Raw genomic sequence first — 20,759 nt, 5'->3', positions numbered from 1 at the left:
AGGAGATATATTTTTTAAAATGTTTAAACTATAGCTTTTTTTTAAAGTTCCATGTTGTTATTAAAAATTTATTTTCTTTGAAAACTAAACTTTCTTAAAAAACAAACATTGCCCTTTAAAATTATATTTGTTTTTGCAAAATCCATTTTTTAAAAACATTTTTTGAAATCACTTTTTATACATACATACATTTGAAAGTAACAAATTGAAAACCGGTACACAAACTTCTTATTTAAAAGAATAAAATTCAACATTTTTTTGACACATGATCTTTTAATTGAAGGTAACTGTGTGACTAAGAAATTGTAAATGTAAATTCCTTTAGATTTGTCACAATGAGAACACTTTTGACTGTTTTTTTTGACCAGTGCAGCTTTGCCTTAAAGCTTTGCTCAGTCCAACTTTACTTAAAATAGCAATTATTTGCAAACATTTTTGACAGCTGTCAAATTAAGCTCAATTTTTTTCTATTTTTTATAAAAAACCCGCACAAAGAACAAGTGTCAAACTGACCTTGAGCCTTGTACAAGTGTAGAATGTAAACAAAAAGGAACATTTTAAAATTATAGTAAACCCTAGTTGTTTTTTTTTTCCAAAACTAAAGAGGAACAACCTAATTTTCGATTTGAACGTAATAAAGCTAGGCGCCAATATTGAAAAGTCTACAAGCCATCTACAAAATAAACAAACACAAAACAAAATTACACAAACAGATCGCGCTGTGTTCAAGTAGCTGTGTTCTTAGACTACCGAAATCATTTTGAAATAAAAAATGTGTTCTCATTCATTTAAGAGTTGTGTTCGTTTATCTGTTTACGTTAGATTTGTTTTTCTTTAAGCACAAAAATAAATAAACAAACATATTTCTAAACAAAAACGGATATTGATCTATTTTGTCGTGTTACGTGTTAAGAGTACGTACATTTCTTTAAAATAATATTTTTCTAAACTTTGTTGCTTTGTAGTACTTTAAAAATTTTATGTTTAAGAAAATTGGCCTGATTGCTGTCAATCTTCTTGTTATTCCGATTTTAACTGTCACTTCTTCACTCTACATTTTATGGTTTTGAATTGTCTTTTGGGGACGTTTATGGGCAATAAAATGCATTCAAGTGTCATACAGCAAAAAACTATCTATAATAACACAATTAAAATCACGCAATAGGTATACAAAGTTCCAACATCAAAACAACTTATAAAATAATTTACTAAGTCATCAACACCATCCACTGCCACATGCAACATGCAAAGAAAAAAGTGCGTTCTTAGAAAATAAAAAAATATAAATTGCATTTCCTTGTGTCATTTAGATAATATAAAATGTGCCATAAAAACGTGCTATAAAAAATGAATTCGCTTTATATTTATTATGCATTGCGCGATTCACAGTACAAGATACTGTAAGTGTATTTTTTAAAATTTGCTTAAAATGAATATTCTATTGTACAATAAATTGAGATAAAAATAAAAGTGGGAAAAAGTGACTACACAAAAAAAAAAACACCCTGCAATGTGCATTTACCTCCATCTTTTGTCACTTATCAACAAAAGAATCACCAGTGGTTGCATCATAATTATTTGAGAAATAATCTCCCCTCTATAAAGTAAAACGGTTTAGAAATTAAAAAAAAATATACTACACTTCTTGAACGCGCCTTGAAGAACAAAATAAAAACATCATCATGTGCCTGAGTATTCGCAATTTGTGCAGCAGTTGCCGAGGTTTGTATGCAATTTCCTGAGCCTTTGAATTTTATTTCAAAATGATGCACATTTTTATTCTTTTTGGTTTGATTTGTTTGGTGCTATCTTCTAGACTCTCGAGGCATAGAGATTAAGATCATCATTATGAGTTCTAATTGCATTACGTGTGGTTACCTTTATAGTTGCTCACGCTCGTCATCAAAAATCACATCACATCACTTGGATACTTCTCGACGAACGACTAACGACATCAGGGCATTTCCACCAAAAAACTGAACAAAACTAAATTTTTTTAAATAGCATAATTTTGTAGAAAATGCTTACATTTCTTTGAAACTTTTTTATGGCGCAATTAAAAAATTATGTAAAATGAAAATTTAACTTTAATTTTTTAAAAATTACCATACTGAAAACATTGAAGAGTTTTAAGATATTGAAGTATCTGGGGACAAAAAACCATCTATGAGTATACTTTAGGGAAGAAGTAAATGGTCTTCCACCTAGAAGTTCCATTTTAAATAGCCTCCCATTTGGAATAGTCGAAATTACTTATTTACTTACTTAAGGTGGCGCTACAGTTCTTTGTGAACGAGAGCTTTGCTTGGTCCCAAGTTCCAAGTTTGGTGAGGTCACTAGTGCGTGCCACCTGATCCGCAATCTTCCTCTGCTGCGCTGTCCTGCGGATGTGGATTTAAAAACTTTTCAGGGCGGAACATTTGTTTTCATGCACTCTACATGTCTAAGCCGTGTCAGTCGATGGACTTCTATTCTTTTCGCTAAGTCTATGTCACTGTATTATTATTATTATTCCTTTATTTCATTAAAAACACATTTTTTTTTTACAATTTGAAAACCAAAATAATATATGAACATGGCAAGATTGCCAGAAAATAACGTTTCAAAATCAAATGGGGTGGCGCAACAGTCCGTTGTGAACCAGGGCCTAGTGACTTACAACTCTCAACCATTCCTGTGTGCGAGAACTGTTCTCAGGAATGGAAGGGACCTACAATTTAAGGCCGAATCCGAACGGCTAATTTTTGAGAAAGCACTTTTTCATGACAAGAATTACTCTTGAAGGATTTGTCAAATCCTCGCAAGAGGCAGTACCCGCGAAAATTATTTTTTTTTTTTTAAATTAAGGTGGCACAGCCAGGGATTGAACCCAAGACCCCTTGCATGACAGTCCAACGCACTAACCATCATGCTACGGGTACTACCATAAAAAAAAATAACGTTTGCTTTAATAAAATAAATAGGTTGTAGGCTTTCATTAGATTTCCGTTATACAAACAAGAATAATTTGTTGTTTTGCATTCGCTCAAACAGAAAAAAGTTAATGATCTTTCGATAACTATTGATTTTTGCGTTTAAGTTTAAATTGTTTTAGAAATTTGTAAATTACTATTTTTAGGAAAACAGAATTTAAAGAAAAATTAAAAGGTTGAAAAGCTTCTTCGAAAATTTAAAGCATGGTCACAGAACATAAAGAGATTTTTCTTCCCAACTTTGTTCTCTAGAGAGGACACTATGTTGAAAATAGAGCCTTCGAATTTTGTGTAGTATCGAACTAAAAGCTATGAAGTCTTTAATATCGTCGCGCTCAAATCTGTTACAATTATTGCTAAGGAGAGATAGATCTGACCGATGTGGAATATATTTCAAGTTCAATATTTCAACCCTTGCTCTGAAAATTGTATCATAGCTCTCACAGAAAGTCTATTATTGAAATAATTTGCATTCGTATTTAAGAAGTGGCTTAGATTTTTATAAATTTCTCTTGTTAAAAATGATGATACTCTATTTAGATGTTGAAGATTACATTTCCAATCGAAAAGATATCTTGCCAGTTATCTATGTTAAACTCATTCATTTCAAGATAAACATTATGCAATCGGGCAAGTTGAGCCCATTCCTTAAATGGCGATGCTTCTGTTCGCAAAAGAACCTTCATGATAGATGTGTGAAGATTCGAACTTGGTTTACTAATAACTCTTGTTAGAAAATCTGCATGCAATTTTTAATATAAATCGGCGCAATTCCGGACTTAACATGAATTGCATAGGTTGGAGTCGAATTAGGTAACCGAAATAATCTTTTTAAAAAGAGGCGTTGTATCAACTCAAATTCTTGAAAATAGGTGTGACCCAAAACTTGAATACCGTAAGACAAGCAAGTGTTAATGGTTGCTTGGAAAACTCGGTATTTAGATCCTAAGTCTATGTTTTTGTTTGAGAAGAAAGTTGGCCACATTATGTTGAGAGCTACTTTAGCTTCTTTAACCTTACGATGAACATTTTTATTGAAGATACTGTTAGCAGACATCAACACTCCCAGATATTTAAATTCCTGTACTATTTCAATAGGTTGGTTGTTAAGGAACCATCTTTCTTCTCTCAACCTTCTACAACTCCGCGCCTCAAACACCATTATCTTTGTTTTCTCTGAGTTTATTTTAAGGTCCCAGATGTTGCACTACGTTTGGAGCCTATTGATTTGGAGCTGGAGAGAAAATGGGTTATCTGCTAGCATAACCAAGTCATTCGCGTAAAGAAGCACTTTTATACGAATATCAGAAAAACAAACTGCACAGGGTAAATTATTTGAAATATCATCAATGTAGAGTGCAAACAAGATTGGGCTGAGTATACATCCTTGGGGAACACCTGCTCTCATTTGAAACCAAACTCATCCCAAATTGTAGAATTAGTTTTATATAAACATTTTTCGTAGATATTTAGAAATTTTCTAGATATACCAAGTTAGGACATTTTGTAAATGAGAGCTTGTTGATTGGCGGTATCAAATGCAGCTTTTAAGTCGATAAGGCAAGTAAACATATTCTTTTTCTTTTTGATAAATTTGTTAGCAGTACTCGGTAAAGCAAAAATATGGTCAATTGTTGAAAAGCCCTCACGGAAACCACCTTGAAACATACTTAAGCGATTGTTTGATTCTACCCAATTGATAAGTCTTTTCTAGCAAATACTTTTCTTATAGAATTTAATATTGAAATACCTCTGTAATTCTCAGGTAAGATAGCATCACCTTTCTTATATATTCAAAATAAAACAGCCATCTTGACATGTCAACAAAGATCGGAAATGGGATGCCAGAACTTCAGTTTGTATTACACTTGAAAACATACGATTCTTTCCACCCAGAAAACATACGATTCTTTCCACCCAACCGCCTTACATTATACTATAAATTCTTTTAACTTTGTAGCCTCGCAGACCTGTTAGTATATTTTTTAGCTTCTATATATGCAGACTTAAAATGGTCTAGATTAAATCTTTTAAACAGCTTAAGGAAAGCGAATGATTTTTTTCTGAGCCTCATACATTCGGAATCAAACCATTTATTTCTGGGTTGCAGTTGCTTGGGACTACTAATACGGGAAGCAGATAATCTAAAAATGTCGCTTATTTGTTCTCCTAATTGATTAATTGCCGAGGGGCTTGGGGGTTGTAGCGACCCAACGTGAAGGTTTAATCTTTCTCGGAATCTCTCTCCCTCCTGAGGTAAACATTGACAGCCTGTAGCCAATCATCATTGTCATTGTATAGCTTGCTCTTCATTCAGTCTTCTCCTTCACACACATTAGATGATTACGGGACCGGAAACGACCCAAATTGTTTCATCGGCTTTTGTCATAGTCCAATCTTCTCTACCGTATAGCAGGACAGGGATGACAAGGGTCGTATATAGCTACACTTTGGTTGCTCGAGAAAGGGCTTTACTACTGAATGACTCTCTAAGCCTAAATAAACAGTGGTTAGCAAGAGTATTTCTTCGTTTAATCTCAGGGCTGGTGTTGTTTTCTGCATCTATAGCAGAGCACAGGTAGACAAATTCATTAACTATCTTAAAGTTTTGACCGAGGCGTCGCGTTGGTTTTGTAGGTCCCTTCTTAATGACAGCAATTAACCACTTTTGTATGCCCTAATTAACCGCTAAACCCCTCTGTTTCGATAGTCACAAAAGTCCCCATTAACATCACGCAAAATACTAAAAATAGAATGATACATACTTAAAATTGTTCAAATTCACTTCAAAAATGGTTCAGTTCTTAAAACTGAAAAAAAGAAGAAAAGTTTCCTGAACATTTCATTTCTCGAAGATGTGATCACAATCAGCTCTCTCTCTTTTCTTTAAGCTCACTTGAAAAATAAGGTCTATGTTGATACTTTACAATTCCATTCACCTTATTAGTTGAAGTTATTGAGAATATACGGTGTTGCATATGTGAGAAATATCTCAATATTTCATAAAAACTATATGGTTCTGCAACAGTATCCATAAGGACCATTTGACCATTTTTCCATTGATAATATCTTAAAACCCACTTAAAAGTGAAATGAACGTCCCTTGATTTCTCCTAAAAAATACTATCTTTGTTTTAACATCAAAGTGAAACTTCTTATTGGAATACCCTAATGTACACAATTATATTACCTATGGAAAAAATGTTCTCATTTAAAAAAAATTATTCATTTTCTTATAAGGATTTTTAAAACAAATTTTGTCCAAGACTTTCATACAAATACCCCAATGTGCGACGGTCGATTAAATAAATGAATGAAATTCTTTATTTTCTTTACTTTTGAACTTTTCTCATTTTCTGAGTTAGAACTTTTTTGTTTGTTATAAAAATAAAACCAACGGATTCAATAGTTTTTCAATGCATTCATCAACGTTGCTGCCTCGCTGCACTGCCCCTCCCCCTTAGTGTATTTTTTGTTTTTGCTTTTAGAAAAAATATTTTGCTGTTTGGCATTTTGTGGCTTACAAAGGGTATAATATCAACGTATTGTTTATAATGATTGGGGGAAATGTAAATATTAAAAATATAGCTGGAGATAGATTTTATTTGAGAACTGTAAAACTGTGAAATAGTAGTGTTTCATCCTGCCCTTGTAATACTCGTTTACATGGGAATGTTTGAATTGAAAAGATGAGCAAAGAAAGAAAGTTAAAACAATCTAAATATCGAATTTTTAACCGGGCAAGCCAAACAGATTTTCTCAAATTTGATGAGACATTAAATAAATGCGTTCCTTTTTTAAAAAAGTATAACTTTTTAATTTTTCGTAACAAGTTAACTTAACTTAAAAGAAGCTTTGAAAACCTTTAAAAATATTAAATTATTATTGTTTTATTAAACATTTTTTGACTTTTCATTCCATTATAATTTATACATTTGAAGCTTCATCACATCGATTTAGTATGTTCAAGAAACTAAAGCACTTAACAATTTCAAACCATAAAAGGGAACTTAGTTTGTATTTCAATTATTAATTTATTTATATTTAGTTCTAAAAAGGTTTTATTTTATAAAAACATATTTGGTCAGATTTTTGTTGCAAATACCCCGATGTGCGTCTGGAAATATATAGAAATGAAATAAGGTCATTTATTAAAAATAATGAACTCACACATGTTAACCCATAAATTAAAGGGATTATTTTTAAATTTAAAGAGTGTTTGTTTTGGAAGACCTAAAGTATGACAAGATAAGTATCTTAGCTTTCAAGTTGTTTCTTGTAGGTGTCAAAAATGAACATGATAAAAATTTGTTTGAACAGATAGTGTAATGTCATGGAAGCAATTTATTCTTAATTTTCTGTATTTCAAAATTGGTTTATTTTATTTTTAAAACTTTGTTTTTTGTTTTTAATAATTGGAAGTAGTTTTTCGAATGAAAATTAATTTGACAGCTGACAGATCATATCTGATGGGATTTATGTTTTTGACAAGAGTTGAAGTCTCCTATGTTTTATAATTGACAATACTGTTTCAAGTGACAGTAGTTTTAAGAAGAAAAACTGATTAATGGTTCGTGTTCGGAGTGTTTTGCTTATTTGGCAATTAAGTATTAATTATTTCGGTTTATTCGGTGTAATTTGACATTTATTTCGATGTATTTAAAATATTTTCAAAAACCTTAATATCCCATTTTCTGAACAAAAACATTATTTTGTCTGTGAAAAACAAAATCAACATTTGTAAACCGTTTTTAATTCATCAAGATAACAGTCATTCCCCAATGGAATTTGACAGTTAACGGCTTGACAGAGACTAGCCTCTCACTGGGACTCTTACAAAGGATGCCTAAGAATTTACAAGAAGGCACTTAGGAAATCTAAGCGATCCTTCTGTGGCACGATAGAAGAAAATTTTGAATCCTCTATGTTACGGAAAATTCCGCCAACTAATCCAGCAATTCCAAGCTGCTTGAAAAATGCAGATGGCTCCTGGACAAATTCAAGTAATGAATCGCTGAACTTACTACTGTATACTCATTTTCCTGGTAGTTCTCTTACCGAGACTTGCAACGGTTATATACGTTCAAGTCCAAATAGAACATATCCACAAGGTCTGATCACAAGGGACAAGCTACAAAGAGCACTCAACAGCTTCAAACCATTTAAATCTGCAGGACCAGATGGGATAATACCAGCCGAGCTACAAAAGACTTCTGACATAATTGCACCAATCCTTGAGGCAATTTTTTCCAGCTGTCTTTACCTAGTCCATGTCCCCTTGGCATGGAGGGAAGTTAAAGTTGTTTTTATACCCAAAGCAGGTAAATGCTCGCAAGTCAATCCTAAAGGTCTACGGCCCATAAGTCTATCATCATTCCTTCTTAAGACCTTGGAAAGATTGATTGATATCCATATCCGTCTATATATCCGTCTCAACATGCCTATTGTAAAGGTAAATCGGTGGAAATAGCGTTACACACCTTAGTCGAATATTCCCTCCATCATAAAAGTTCACTATGGTTGATTTCCTTGACATTGAAGGTGCCTTTAACAACGAAGACAGATCTGCAATCACATCTGCACTAAAATCTCTAAAGGTAGAGAGTTCGCTTCGAGAGTTTATTCATTTAATGCTTGCCAGCAGATTAATTAACTGAAAACTGGGCAACTCTTCTGTTAAACGATTCGTTATTAGACACCGTAAGGTGGTGTTCTATCCCCGGTTTTCTGGAACCTAGTGGTGAACGAAATCCTAACTAGTCTGAAGGTGGAGGGCTTCAGCGTGATAGCCTATGCAGACGATGTTGCTATAGCAGTTTCAGGAATGCATCTTAACACCTTTAAAGAATTCTTACAAAATTCAATTAAAATTCTCAGACGAGGCCAAATACCTGGGTCTTGTCTTGGATAAAAAAGTAAATTGAAAACGCAACGTACAGGAAAGAGTCAAAAAAGCTACTGTTGCTGTCTTTTCTTGCAAAAAAGCTATCGGTAATAAATGTGGCTTAAAACCCAGAATCACACATTAGCTTTAAACATCGGTAATCAGACCGAGTTTAATGTACAGTGTGGCAGTATGGTGGACTGCTTTAGAGAAAGGTATAAACCGGGATAAATTAAATAAAGTCCAACGTTCAGTTTGCCTATGTATAAGCGGATCCCTTCGCACGACCCCATTTGCGGCACTGGACACCTTACTCTACCTAACACCTCTTGACATTTTTAGCAAAAAAATAGCTGCAAGCTCTGCTATTCGCCTCAAAGCTTCGTCGCTTCCGCCTTCCCCTTCATTGTAGCGTTTTCCAGGCGGAACTTTTGGCGATAAAAGAAGTCTTGTCCTGGCTTAAGCAAAACGTGATATCAACATCTGATATCAAATCTCTGGACTCTCTACAAACTCTTTAACAGTCCATAACTGTCGATCATCTCTAATGGAGATGGCACAACAGTTTAATATTCACCTTTGCTGGGTGCCGGGCCATAGAGACATTCCAGGTAACTGCAAGGCAGATGAACTCGCCAAGAACAATACAATACAGCCCATTCTACCACGTTTGGCAAGTACTGGGGTACCAATCGCTACTTGTAAATTGTTGCTAATGCAGGACGCTGCTGTGAGGAGGGCAGGCACCAGGTGGAACAACATCACCACGTGTCAAGTCACAAAGAACATCTGGCCAACACTGGATTTAAAACGTTCAAAGTGCTTGCTATCTCTAAGCAGATCGCATATACGCTCGGTAAAAGGTGTCACAAGCGGACACTGTCTAATAGAAAAGCACGCCACGCGACTAGGCGTATTCTCAAATCACTTTTACAGAAGCTGTATTAACGAGGAAGAGGTGGACACTACTCTTCATCTTCTATGTACATGCCCTGCTCTGGCTCAAAAACGCAAGAATTACCTATTAGAATTCTTCTTTAACGATCTAAATGATTTTAATCACATCAGAATAATCCGCTTCTCACGTTTCGTAAGTGACTCAAACTGGTTCCGTTGAGCTAAGGAGGAAGCCTAAAGATTTATGTGGTATCACAACAGGCCATTAAACTGGCCTAATTGTGTCCGTTTCCATCTTGGACAGCCACTTTAACCTAACCTAGCCTGGCTTGACAGATGAAAAATAAACTATATTTTAAACTATTTAAAATATTTCTTTCCATATGCTCGTGGAAAGCCCTAAAATCGCAATTTCTTCATTTTGTTCTGCACTCGCATGAAGCGCCATCTAAATCTCAACATATCAACCATTTTTATTCTAATAAATGATTGACCAAATTATATCTACTCTTGGTGTTTTTATTTGTTAATGTAAAATTTTGCTAATTTTGACCATTAACTTTAATAAAACACGGCTATTGTCAAAGACGCCACTGTCAATAATTTACAGACGACGACGTTTGAAATTGTCATTGATTAAGGCATCTGTCAAGTGCTGCCATTTTTGTTTGCTATCACCTGATCCGATAATAAAATTCTTTAAGATTTTGAAATACTATCTTAGTTATTATTAGCTCATTCACAGGATTGACCTTAGCGTTCGTTCAATATCAAAAAACGTCAACTTTCTCCTGTGTTCAAAATACTTCAGATCAAAATTCCAATTATTTCCAAGTAACAGTTGAGTGTCAATTTTTAGTTCTTTTAAATATATTTTTCACTGTCTACATTTCTCTATTAAAACAATAGAGACTTCTATTGTCAAAACGATCGTTTTCGTTGAATGCAAAACGGGCCCAGAATTACCAATGGAAAACCTTATTATTACTCTCAGATTAATATTAAAGAATTCTTTAAAAAAGTGAACAGGTATTTGATGTCAAAAAAAAAGGTTAATAGTTTTGTTTGCATATTTTAGGGACCGAAAAAATCTCCTTTGTTTTTCGCATAAGTCTCGAAAATATGTAAATTGTTGCTATTTTATTTAAGTTTACCTTCCTCAACGTCCAATTTAATTTAGAAGAAGGGCAATTCCATCGCCAATGGAAAAGAATTTGATCTATTTCTGTCCCCATCTTTTTTTTTAAGTGAAAGAATTTACTCACCGTTTTATTTTTGTATCCCGCCGCTGCTGTTTGAATTTAAAACACATTCCTCGTATTTTTAAATAATTCAATATTCTAATGTGATGAATACAAAATTTAAATTGTTTTGTTTATTTTTGACACTTGTACGTATTTATGTATGTATATTTTTCTAAGCGTATCTAAGCTAAAATTTATGACTCCATTTATAATTAAATTTTATAGTTTTTATACACAAAGTCAGTTGGGAATTAAAAATACTTTTTTTTTTGAAAATCTTTGATTTTCAGAATTCTCGAATAAGAAAAAAAACTCTAGTGTTTTTAATAAATCAAATTCTCGGCTGATTCATTTGACAGTTTCGTGACGCGTATCTGGTTATTGAGTTTTGAGTTTTTTGTTTTTTTTTTAGAAGGTTTTCACACCATGTAACCATTTATTTTTATTTTCAAAAATTTAAGCTGTCAATAATTAAAACTACGATATTTTTTAAATTTAGAAAACATATTCATAGAATTTTGGTCAAGGTTGTAAACATGTCTAGACGGAGGATTTTAGTAAAAAATAAAAGAATAAATGTGTGTGTTGATTGATGTTTATTAATAAAGTCCAAAGGCCAAGAACTTAATCCAGCGGTATTAATGTTTGTCACGGATTTGAAATTATTAGTCTGTCTGAAAACATAACTCAATCAACAACCAGAAACACATTTTATGTAAACATTTTTATTGTAAATTTCCCTCGACTGAAAATTTAGTAAAAACACAACGTTTTCTTAATTAAGACTTTTCTACTTTTTTCTATGAAATGCATGGACCAAATCGGTTTGGAAATTTATTAACAAAAATGTTCTCAAATCTCTTTCATTTAAGTTTCTTGCTTCGTTTCCACTGTCATAGTTTCGAATAAACTTTTCATAAAGCTTCAATTGATGATCGAGTAATGGACATTCACCGGGCTGTGTTTGGCCTGATAACTCCTTAGCAGTTTCTTCCAGACATTGTTGTAGAAACTCCTCATTAACTTCTTCATCATCTTCATAATCCTCACAAAAGGAGTCATCAAAATCCTCTTCTTTTTTGATATTTTCCAATGTGTCCTTATATCCCATTTTCATCCAGATCGGTCCATCCCTCGGATCGCCCAGGGATACAGCAATGTATGTGCAAGCTCCACGATTATCATCAAATAATTTCGAACTCATGTGGGTTTGATAGTTCCTTGGAGTCACTGGAGGGACTAGTTCAGCAGCAGCAGCTTGCATTTCTTCAATAATTGTGTTAGGGTCGATTTTGACTTTCAAATCCATTTCGAGAGGTTGAAGTTTACCTTTGGGAGGAGGTGTTTGAAAGTGTTTCGCAAGTCTTCTCTGATCGATGCATTTCGATAGTTCGAGCAAATAAAGGTTTCTTAATTGTTTATCCTCGTTGCTAGGATAGATGTCGCCACAAAGCTTCATTAACCAAGCCGAAGCTAAAGCTTTTTGCATGGGGCTGTCGTTAAAGGCCACATCGGGGTCTTGACATTGTTCCAGAATCGAAAAGTAATCTTTTGTCAGTTGAGGATTAGTCATTTTATTTCTTTCATCAAGAAATATTTTAATATCTTGACATTAAAAGTTGATTTTTATTTTTTGATTTATTTTCAGGACGAGCTCAAAAATCATCAGAACGAAGTGAAAACGATCCCTCGATACAGTCTGTGCAACAAGAAGTCGTGGTACCCAGAATCAAGAAAGTTTCAAGCATTTGTCTTAATTTGCCTGCGGCTGGATTGGGTTCTCGTCCAGCGAGTATTATAAGCTCGGTTAGTACCGATGAAGGAGGATTCAATGAGCCATCGCCAGAAATTAAGGCCAAACTTAAGCCTGCCTATGATTTCGAGCCACAAAATTTCGTAGGATTAGGAGGAGGAGGAGCTCCCGATCAGCAACAGCATCACAATCCTCTATTAGAGGATGAGATTGACAAATCAATGGTATCGCCAATTGTGGATAACAACCCATTGCATCAATATAACAACGAAGACGAAGAGAAACCATCTCTGAATTATGTAGACGTTGGCTATAGGTTAAATCCCGATGGAAGCGAGAGTCGAGAGGTCTTCGGAGAATCAGAACTCTATGAGACTGCCAAGATCGATTTGCACAAAAGTTTCCATGCCAATGGCTTTGCCCAAGAAACTACGACAGTGTATGCCGTGATTAAACCCGATGTTCCACCACCGGCTGAACTCTTTTACCATGGAGAACCGGTGGTGCATCAAGAGATAACGTCGTCGCCAGCCCATTCTCCACCAAAAATTCCGCCAAGTCCGTTGCGACGCAGAAGTTCCGACATAAGCGGAAGTGTTGGCAGCTCATCGAAATCACCACCACCGCCACCACCATTGATTCCCAGTGTCACTACATCACCAATCAAGAAACCACCATGCGCAGCACCATTAGAGACTCAAGATGAATTCGAAAGTCCCGAACTGCCGGCCTTGCCACAAAGACCGCCACCACTGCCCGAAGGACCACCACTCGATATGCAGGATATAGAATATGCCGATATGAGTGGTGGTGAAGATAATGACATTTTAGAAGACGACCAAGAAGATGAAGAAATTGAGGAAGAAGAAGAAGTTTTGAATCGTAATAAAAGAACGAATGAATCACTTGAAATGGGACGTGAAGATAGCCTGCCAGATGATATGACTGCCGATGAGGCTGAGCGGTTGTTGAGCTCAAGGTATGTTTCTTTTTGTAATTGTTTTTTTTTTTTAATTCAAATTAAGCTTGAATAGATATTTTTGTTGATGCATGATAGATTGTTTTTGTCTTGTCATTTTGATTGTTTTATTTTTTAGTAAAAGTTGTTTAAGAGTGTTTTTTAAGCTTTATTTATTTTTAACTTTAGACACATATTTAAGGATTAATATCAAAAACATAATTTCTAAAAGTTTTTTTTAATCAGAGAGTTGTATAAAAATGTCATTTTGCTGTCAAAAATCATAAGTAATTAAACGTCAAAACGCATGCATCTGTCCTACATGTCAAAATGAACAGATGAGTTGTTTTATAGGAACTAAGTGACGTTTTAGGTAATACAATATTTGTGGCCAACCAAATTTACGGCTCTATTGTTCTGTCAGAAAAATTGGAAAAAACATACGGCCAACCAAATTTATATCACTTGTTCTGCTGTCAGACACAATTAAACGTCACAAAAATATAAATACATACATCTGACTCAAACGTCAAATTTAACAAAATTATCTCAAAGTAAAATATTTTAGGACAGTCAAATTTACAGCTCTATTTTCCTGTCAAAAAAAGATGAAACGTCACACACGTCAAAATAAACAAATGCGCTGTTTTTAAGGAATTAATATCTCAAGTCCCAACAAAATATTTTAAGTTAATCAGATTTACAGGTCTATTGTTCTGTCAAAAACATAGGGTCCGTTAAATTCACATCTTTTCCCCTGCTGTCAAAAATACTTACTTCAAAACTGATAGATGAGCTTTTTTTAAAGGAATGTAGCGGCATTTAAGCTCAAAATAAAATATATTTCACAGTAAATTCTTAGACCTTTTCATCTGTCAAAAACAAAGCCAAAAAAACACAAATGTCAAAACGAAACGTGCATACATCAATCACACACGTCAAAAATTACAGCTACATTTAAGGAACGTGAAGTTTAAAGACCCAATAAAATATTTAAAGCTAATCAAAGTAACATCTCTGATTCATGTTGAATTATTTGTTTTTTTTTTAGAAACATATTGACGTTTTACAAATTTAAATCTTATTCTGCTTTCAAAAGACGTCAAAAAAATCTACGTACATCTGACACCTACGTCAAACTTAATCGATGATAATCAAAACAAAATATTTTAGGACAATCAATAATTTACAGCTCAATTCTAATGTAAAAAGCAGGAAATAAAAATCACTTGAATGTCAAAAAATGCATGCAACCGTCACATATTTCAATATCAGCAAATGTGCTGTTTTTAAGGAACTTAGTGAAGTTTTAGATTTCCGAAGTTGATTAAGATTATTCCTTGAATTTTTACAATTCTTCAAATCTTTAACATTTTTTTGGTACTTATGATATTCTAGGAAAATCATATCATAAAGCTTTACTTTATGTCAAAGTTTCTACCAATTTTATATCATTAATTTTCCTTTGTCCGTATTACTGTCCAAGTTTTCATATATAGATGGCAGCAATATCTATTCGAATGTGCGTATAAATCTATCAGTGACGTGTCTAATACCTTTTAAAATTCATAATCAACTCCCAAAATAAAACAATATTGTAGATATTTATCATTTTATAGTGTTCCATAAAGTATCCCAAAAACTTTATCTTCCATCAGCTGACCATAAATGTGTTTCGAACAACAAAAAAAATAGCCATTATCTATATTGAAGCTCTTTAAAACGACCAAAACCACTCAATTTTGTTCCATTTCAAAAGTATAGACAGACAAACTTTGAAAATGAACTCATTAAAAAACCCACCAGGAAGTTTTTCAAAAGTTGTGTATTCTGTTTTTAACATTTAACCTATCTCTCTGTCTCTGTCTCTGTTTAGCCAAAGTGTGATCGCATATCTTTTATTTAACTAAAAATGTAAACCAACGAACGAAAAACCCGACCGACGATGATGATGAAATATTTATGATTCTCTAAACCTCAAGTCCACAACCCTCGTCCCTTTAGATGCCAATTTCTCTCACTTTTACTCTTGATTTTTTTCCACTTTTGTTTTCTCCCGGGCGCCATCCACCTAAACCTCTGTCCAACTTTTTCAATTGACAATCACAGCTTGACGTCGCGTCGGTTGGTCGTTGGCCGTTTGGTAGGATCTGAAAAGATGATTAACAAAACACACTGTCCCACTGAACGTTTTCTCGTGGAAGAAATAACGATACATTTTCATTCTCATAAAATATTCATCGATTTTAAAAACAAGAAACTGTTGGTTCATAAACGATAAAGCCACACGTAAAAAGAAATGTTATAATATACATATATTTATAGATGTGTTGGGGATATGATGGTTGAAAATATATAAATACGGACATAATCATCTCATAGTGGCCTCGGGCTATCTTAGCATTTCCGTGTTTTCCTCCAAGTAATCATCTTGTGGGTTATCCTTTTTTCCTCTATTTTTAACTCATTCTAAAGTTGCATCAGTTCACAGTTAAGTCTCCAAACCAAACCAAACGACCGAACAACCAAACGACCAACCTGCAGAACCAACCAACCAACCATCCAACCAACCAACCTAGACTCTAGAGCGATGTAATGCTTAAAAATTATTTCAGAGTGCTTACGTGCAGAATCACAAGTGATTCAGACTTAGAGTGGGTGGTTAAATGAGGTAACCGCAAACATTACGATACACTATGGCAAAATGTTTTGTCAAAACTGACATAAAATCAGGAGTGATGGAATGTTTAATAACATACAAGTCTTAACTAATTTTTTGGAGAACAATCAAATAATTCGAAAATCTTTATATACATTTCAGAAAACATCACTTCACTCCGTATAAAAGGTTTTTTTAGGTTTGGCATTTGGTTTCTAAGGTTTGACAGTTAAGAATGTCAAATGCAACATTGACATTTCTGTTCAGTAAGGTTTAAAAATTCATCATGAATCGTTTAACTCCAGAACACTACTTCCAAATTTTGGAAATTTGCTTTGAACAAAATAAGTTTGTTAGCGATGCTCATAAAGAGAACTTCGTCCTGGACCCTTAACGCCATTAACAAATTCGACTTTTTGGCAATGTTTTCACGCTTGCGTCATCCTTATTCCTGTCGAATTGAGGAAGAGCTGCCGTTTCGGTGACTGATAATCGCTTTTGAGCCATGCTGACTGATGTTTTGTTTCTAAAAACTAACTAATTAAAAAATTATGACATTTAGTTATGTTACGTTACGTTACGTTACGTTACAACTTGTCATCCAGCAATATTTGGTCTATTATTACTACTTAAAATTCTCAAGCTCTTAAAAAACTCCAGATATTTTAATATATTTGATTTTTTAACTTCGATTAAAATAATTCTTCCAGTTTTTCTACATAGCTTACTCCACTGTACCCTATTCGTATGTTATAATATATGAACTCGTCTGTCAGTGGAATATGTTTTTAACCCGCAAGGGACCAGCTGAGCAGATATTTTTGTTACATTTTTCTAGCACATACTTTGAGGCATAACTCTATAAAAAAAAAACTACACATAATAATATGTCTGGAGAGGGAGCTCTGGAATGAGAATTTCTCGAAGCTGTCTCCTACTCCAAACCATCTTGGACACCACAAATGTGGTGTTTTGGAATGTTTTCTTTGTGTTTTTTTTTATATTTTGAAACACTATGTTGTGGTTTTTTACACATTACACAATTATGGTTGTTTTTTTTTTTTGTTTTTAATTAAAAGTTAAAAAATATTTTTAGAAAATTGAAACTTCTTAATTTTACAAGTAAATATTATACAATACAATAAAAATTCTCGCTTACGTTACGGAGTTATAAGAAAATAACCAAATGCCAAATAATTTCCCTTTGGAATCAATTGGCATCTTGGGAAAATATTACGGCGAAATCTGGCTGTCATTGCATTGGATTTTTGTTCGAGGGAAACTCTTATATTCAGGTAGATTCCGAGGGAAAAGAATTTTGAAAATTTTGATAGGGTCCATTTAATCCATACAAACAATGAAGGCTTGGTCTATCGTGAGAATACATTTTCCCTCGAATTTCTGCCCATAATTGCAGTTCCCTTACTGTTTTTTGTAAATTTGAATTTAACCTATTGAAATAAAAAGTCTCCTCGAGACATAATTCCCAAAATCAGTAAATTCCATAGGATACGTTCGACATTCGACACAAAAACGTATAAGCATTTCTAAATACTTTAAAAATCAGTGTTTTAGATCCTTTTAAAAGCATCATTTAATTAATGACTTGAGAAACTGGCTTATAGTTAAAGAAATAGGTACCTTAGCTAAAGTTTAACTTTGATGTAATAAATTAAAGATTGATATTTGCTTTGAAAGGCTACCATCTAAAGAAATAGAGGGTTTTCAAGAAAGGACTTGAAAACTTTTTTTTTTAGTAAAACTCAAACCGTTTGAAATATTTCAAAAACTTGTACTCAAAAAACATTTATGAAAAGAGATCGACTTCGTTCAATTGGCCACTGCAGGCACGTTTGCAGCGGTCAATTCATTGGACACAATTTTCGATAATTCGGTCGCTATTTCAAATTTGTTTTCCGTCGACTTGTTGGAAAAAGGAAATGACTTAAAGTACCACCAAAAACAGTTTAGAGGGGTTAAATCGCACGAACTTGGCGGCCAATCGACTGGACCATTTCTCGAGATTTCACGCTCATCAAACTTAATATTCAAAAAATTGATTATTAGGTGTACTGTGTGGTTTGTGGCACCCTCCTGTTGAAACCACATGTAGTTCAAGTTTAAATTTGAGCCATAAATACGATAGTAATCGATAATCATGGCGATATAACACTTAAATTAAATTAAAATGGGTGGCGCAACAGTCCGTTTGAGAACTAGGGCCTAGTGACTGACAACTCTCAACCATTCCTGTGTGCGAGTACTGTTGTCATTGATGGAAGGGACCTACAGTTTTTTAGCCGAATCCGAACGGCAAATTTGAGAAAGCACTTTTCATGACAAGAATTACTCTTGGAGAATTTGTCAATTCCTCGCAAGCGGCAGTACCCGTGAAAAAAATTTTAGGTGGCATGGGCAGGGATCGAACCCCAAACCTCTCGCATGACAGTCCAAAGCACTAACCATCATGCCACGGGTACTGCGATATAACACTGGATGTTCAAAATAATGTGACGAACTTTATTGTCGATGATTTTCGCCCTACCAATAACGCATATTTAGCTTATTTTTGAATTCATTAAGTCAACAATGAGCTTCGTCACTGAAGATGGTTTTGTGATAAAATGTATCATCTTGGGAAATCTTCAATCGGAGAACATACGTTCCATTTAAATGGTCAATCGTTTCAATTCTTGAGTCAGCTTGATTTCGTAGGGAAGTTACCTAAGATCCTTACGCATCCTTATGACCATTGTGTCATATCAGCAAAATTTCTCGTGTAAAAAAAAGAAAGAGCTCCTAAGCGAACCGTTTGGTAATACGAAAAAGGCAACTAGGACGGTCTCAATACTTACTTCAGGATCTTTAACTGGTCACTATGCTTCCTCGATAGTGACGTTGACGCCAGCGCTGATATGATCACAAGTTTGATTCTCTTAGAAATAAGAACTTTTACCCCGAATAGGGCTAAAAGCATCAGACCTAAGGAAAACGCATGGTTCGATGCGAGCTGTAAAGAGGTTATTAGGGTCAAGAAGGTAAGTTTCCGTTGTTTTAAAGCCAATCCAACTGAGAAAAACCGGAATAAGTTCAAGCAAGCCAGAAAAGCCTGCAACGCCCATATTCGACGGTCCAAATTTTTACATGACTTACGTGAGCTTTTTCATCTGTCGTACTCCTCAGGCTCGTTCCGAGCGGATGGAAAACCGCGTTTGTCCACCCTATTCCCAAAAAAGGCGAATCTTCTTTCCCGTCTAATTACAGACCGATTGCACTTACGTCCTTTTTTCCAAGGTCATGGAAACGCTGATTATTAATCAGCTCAAGAAATATCTCCAAGATCGAAAGCTTCTTAATGACCGACAAGGCGACAATACGTCTTTCGTAGCAATAGGTCCACTGGTGATCTCATGGTTCATCTCACCGAACAGTGGAACAAATCTTTACATAGTTTTGGAGAAAGTAAGATTATTGCATTTGATATTTCAAAAGCATTTTATAGGGTTTGGCATCAGGCTCTCTTATCGAAAATGCGTGCTTTTGGTATTGACAAAAGTCTTCTTCATTGGATTAGTAATTTTCTTTCGAATCGTTCAATACAAGTTGTATTGGATGGATTTAAGTCTGAAAACCACAAAATAAATGCTGGTGTGTCGCAGGGCTCTGTTCTATCTCCAACGCTCTTTCTCATTTTTATTAATGATCTCCTATCTGCAACTTCCAATCCAATACATTGTTTCGCTGACGATAGTACTCTTAGCTTTTTATATTCGTTTTCAGGCTCACATCCCTCTTCTTCGAATGTGGAACTGTAACGACAAAATATGATAAGCTCATTAAATTCTTACCTAAACAGCATTCTACAATGGGAAATAAGCAACCGCGTCTAATTTAATGCTTCGAAAACTCAATGCTGTCTTGTATCGTTAAAGCGAAATATGCCACCCTTGCCATTATCCATAAATGGCACTTGCATCGCGGAGACTGAAAATCTCGATATTCTCGGTATGTGTATCACCATTGATTGTGGAACAATCACATACGCGATGTCGCCAAATATGGCACAAGATGTTTGGGTTTTCTAAGGCGATGCAAGAAGTTTTTCTCCACCTTTGACAAGACTTATATACATCCAAAGCTTGAGCATAAATCCCATATCTGGGCTGGTGATGCAGCAACTTACTTAAACCTCTTGGACAGTATTGAACGTAGAGCATTTAGATTGATTGTTAATAATACCATCATAAGTTCATTTACGTCGCTTGAACACCGCCGAAATGTTTCTTATCTCACCCTCTTTTAACGTTATTTTAATGTTGTATGCTCTAGAGAAATGGCCAATTGCATAACTCTCCTTAAACAGTTCAACCGTAATACTCGCGCTTCTAGCAA

General features: G+C 34.4%; 2 protein-coding genes across 9 annotated transcripts in view; one reads left to right on the top strand and one right to left on the bottom strand.

Moving 5' to 3' along the window:
- LOC129948388 (uncharacterized) overlaps window positions 1-20,759 on the top strand; it is a 200,721-nt gene that overhangs the window by 153,604 nt on the left and 26,358 nt on the right. For 7 of the 8 annotated variants that reach the window (XM_056059378.1, XM_056059374.1, XM_056059377.1 and 4 more), the window contains one exon: window positions 12,646-13,729. In XM_056059378.1, coding sequence (XP_055915353.1) covers window positions 12,646-13,729 — 1,084 coding nt within the window. Of the gene's footprint in view, window positions 1-1,142; window positions 1,723-12,645; window positions 13,730-20,759 lie in introns of those variants that run through there. The other variant, XM_056059376.1, reaches the window with a different exon arrangement.
- LOC129948392 (uncharacterized) lies at window positions 11,727-12,614 on the bottom strand. Its single transcript, XM_056059381.1, has one exon. It carries the CDS (start codon window positions 12,568-12,570, stop codon window positions 11,788-11,790), a length of 783 nt encoding a protein of 260 aa, XP_055915356.1. The 5' UTR covers window positions 12,571-12,614; the 3' UTR covers window positions 11,727-11,787.

The sequence above is a fragment of the Eupeodes corollae genome, chromosome 2 (assembly GCF_945859685.1).
Source record: "Eupeodes corollae chromosome 2, idEupCoro1.1, whole genome shotgun sequence".
NCBI lineage: Eukaryota > Metazoa > Arthropoda > Insecta > Diptera > Syrphidae > Eupeodes > Eupeodes corollae.
Note: the sequence above shows the minus strand (reverse complement) of the source record. Positions and strands in the feature narration are given on the sequence as shown.

Bases quoted from the DNA above. Each gene is read 5' to 3' on its own strand.
- LOC129948392 (XM_056059381.1), bottom strand. From the start codon at position 12,570: ATGACTAATCCTCAACTGACAAAAGATTACTTTTCGATTCTGGAACAA.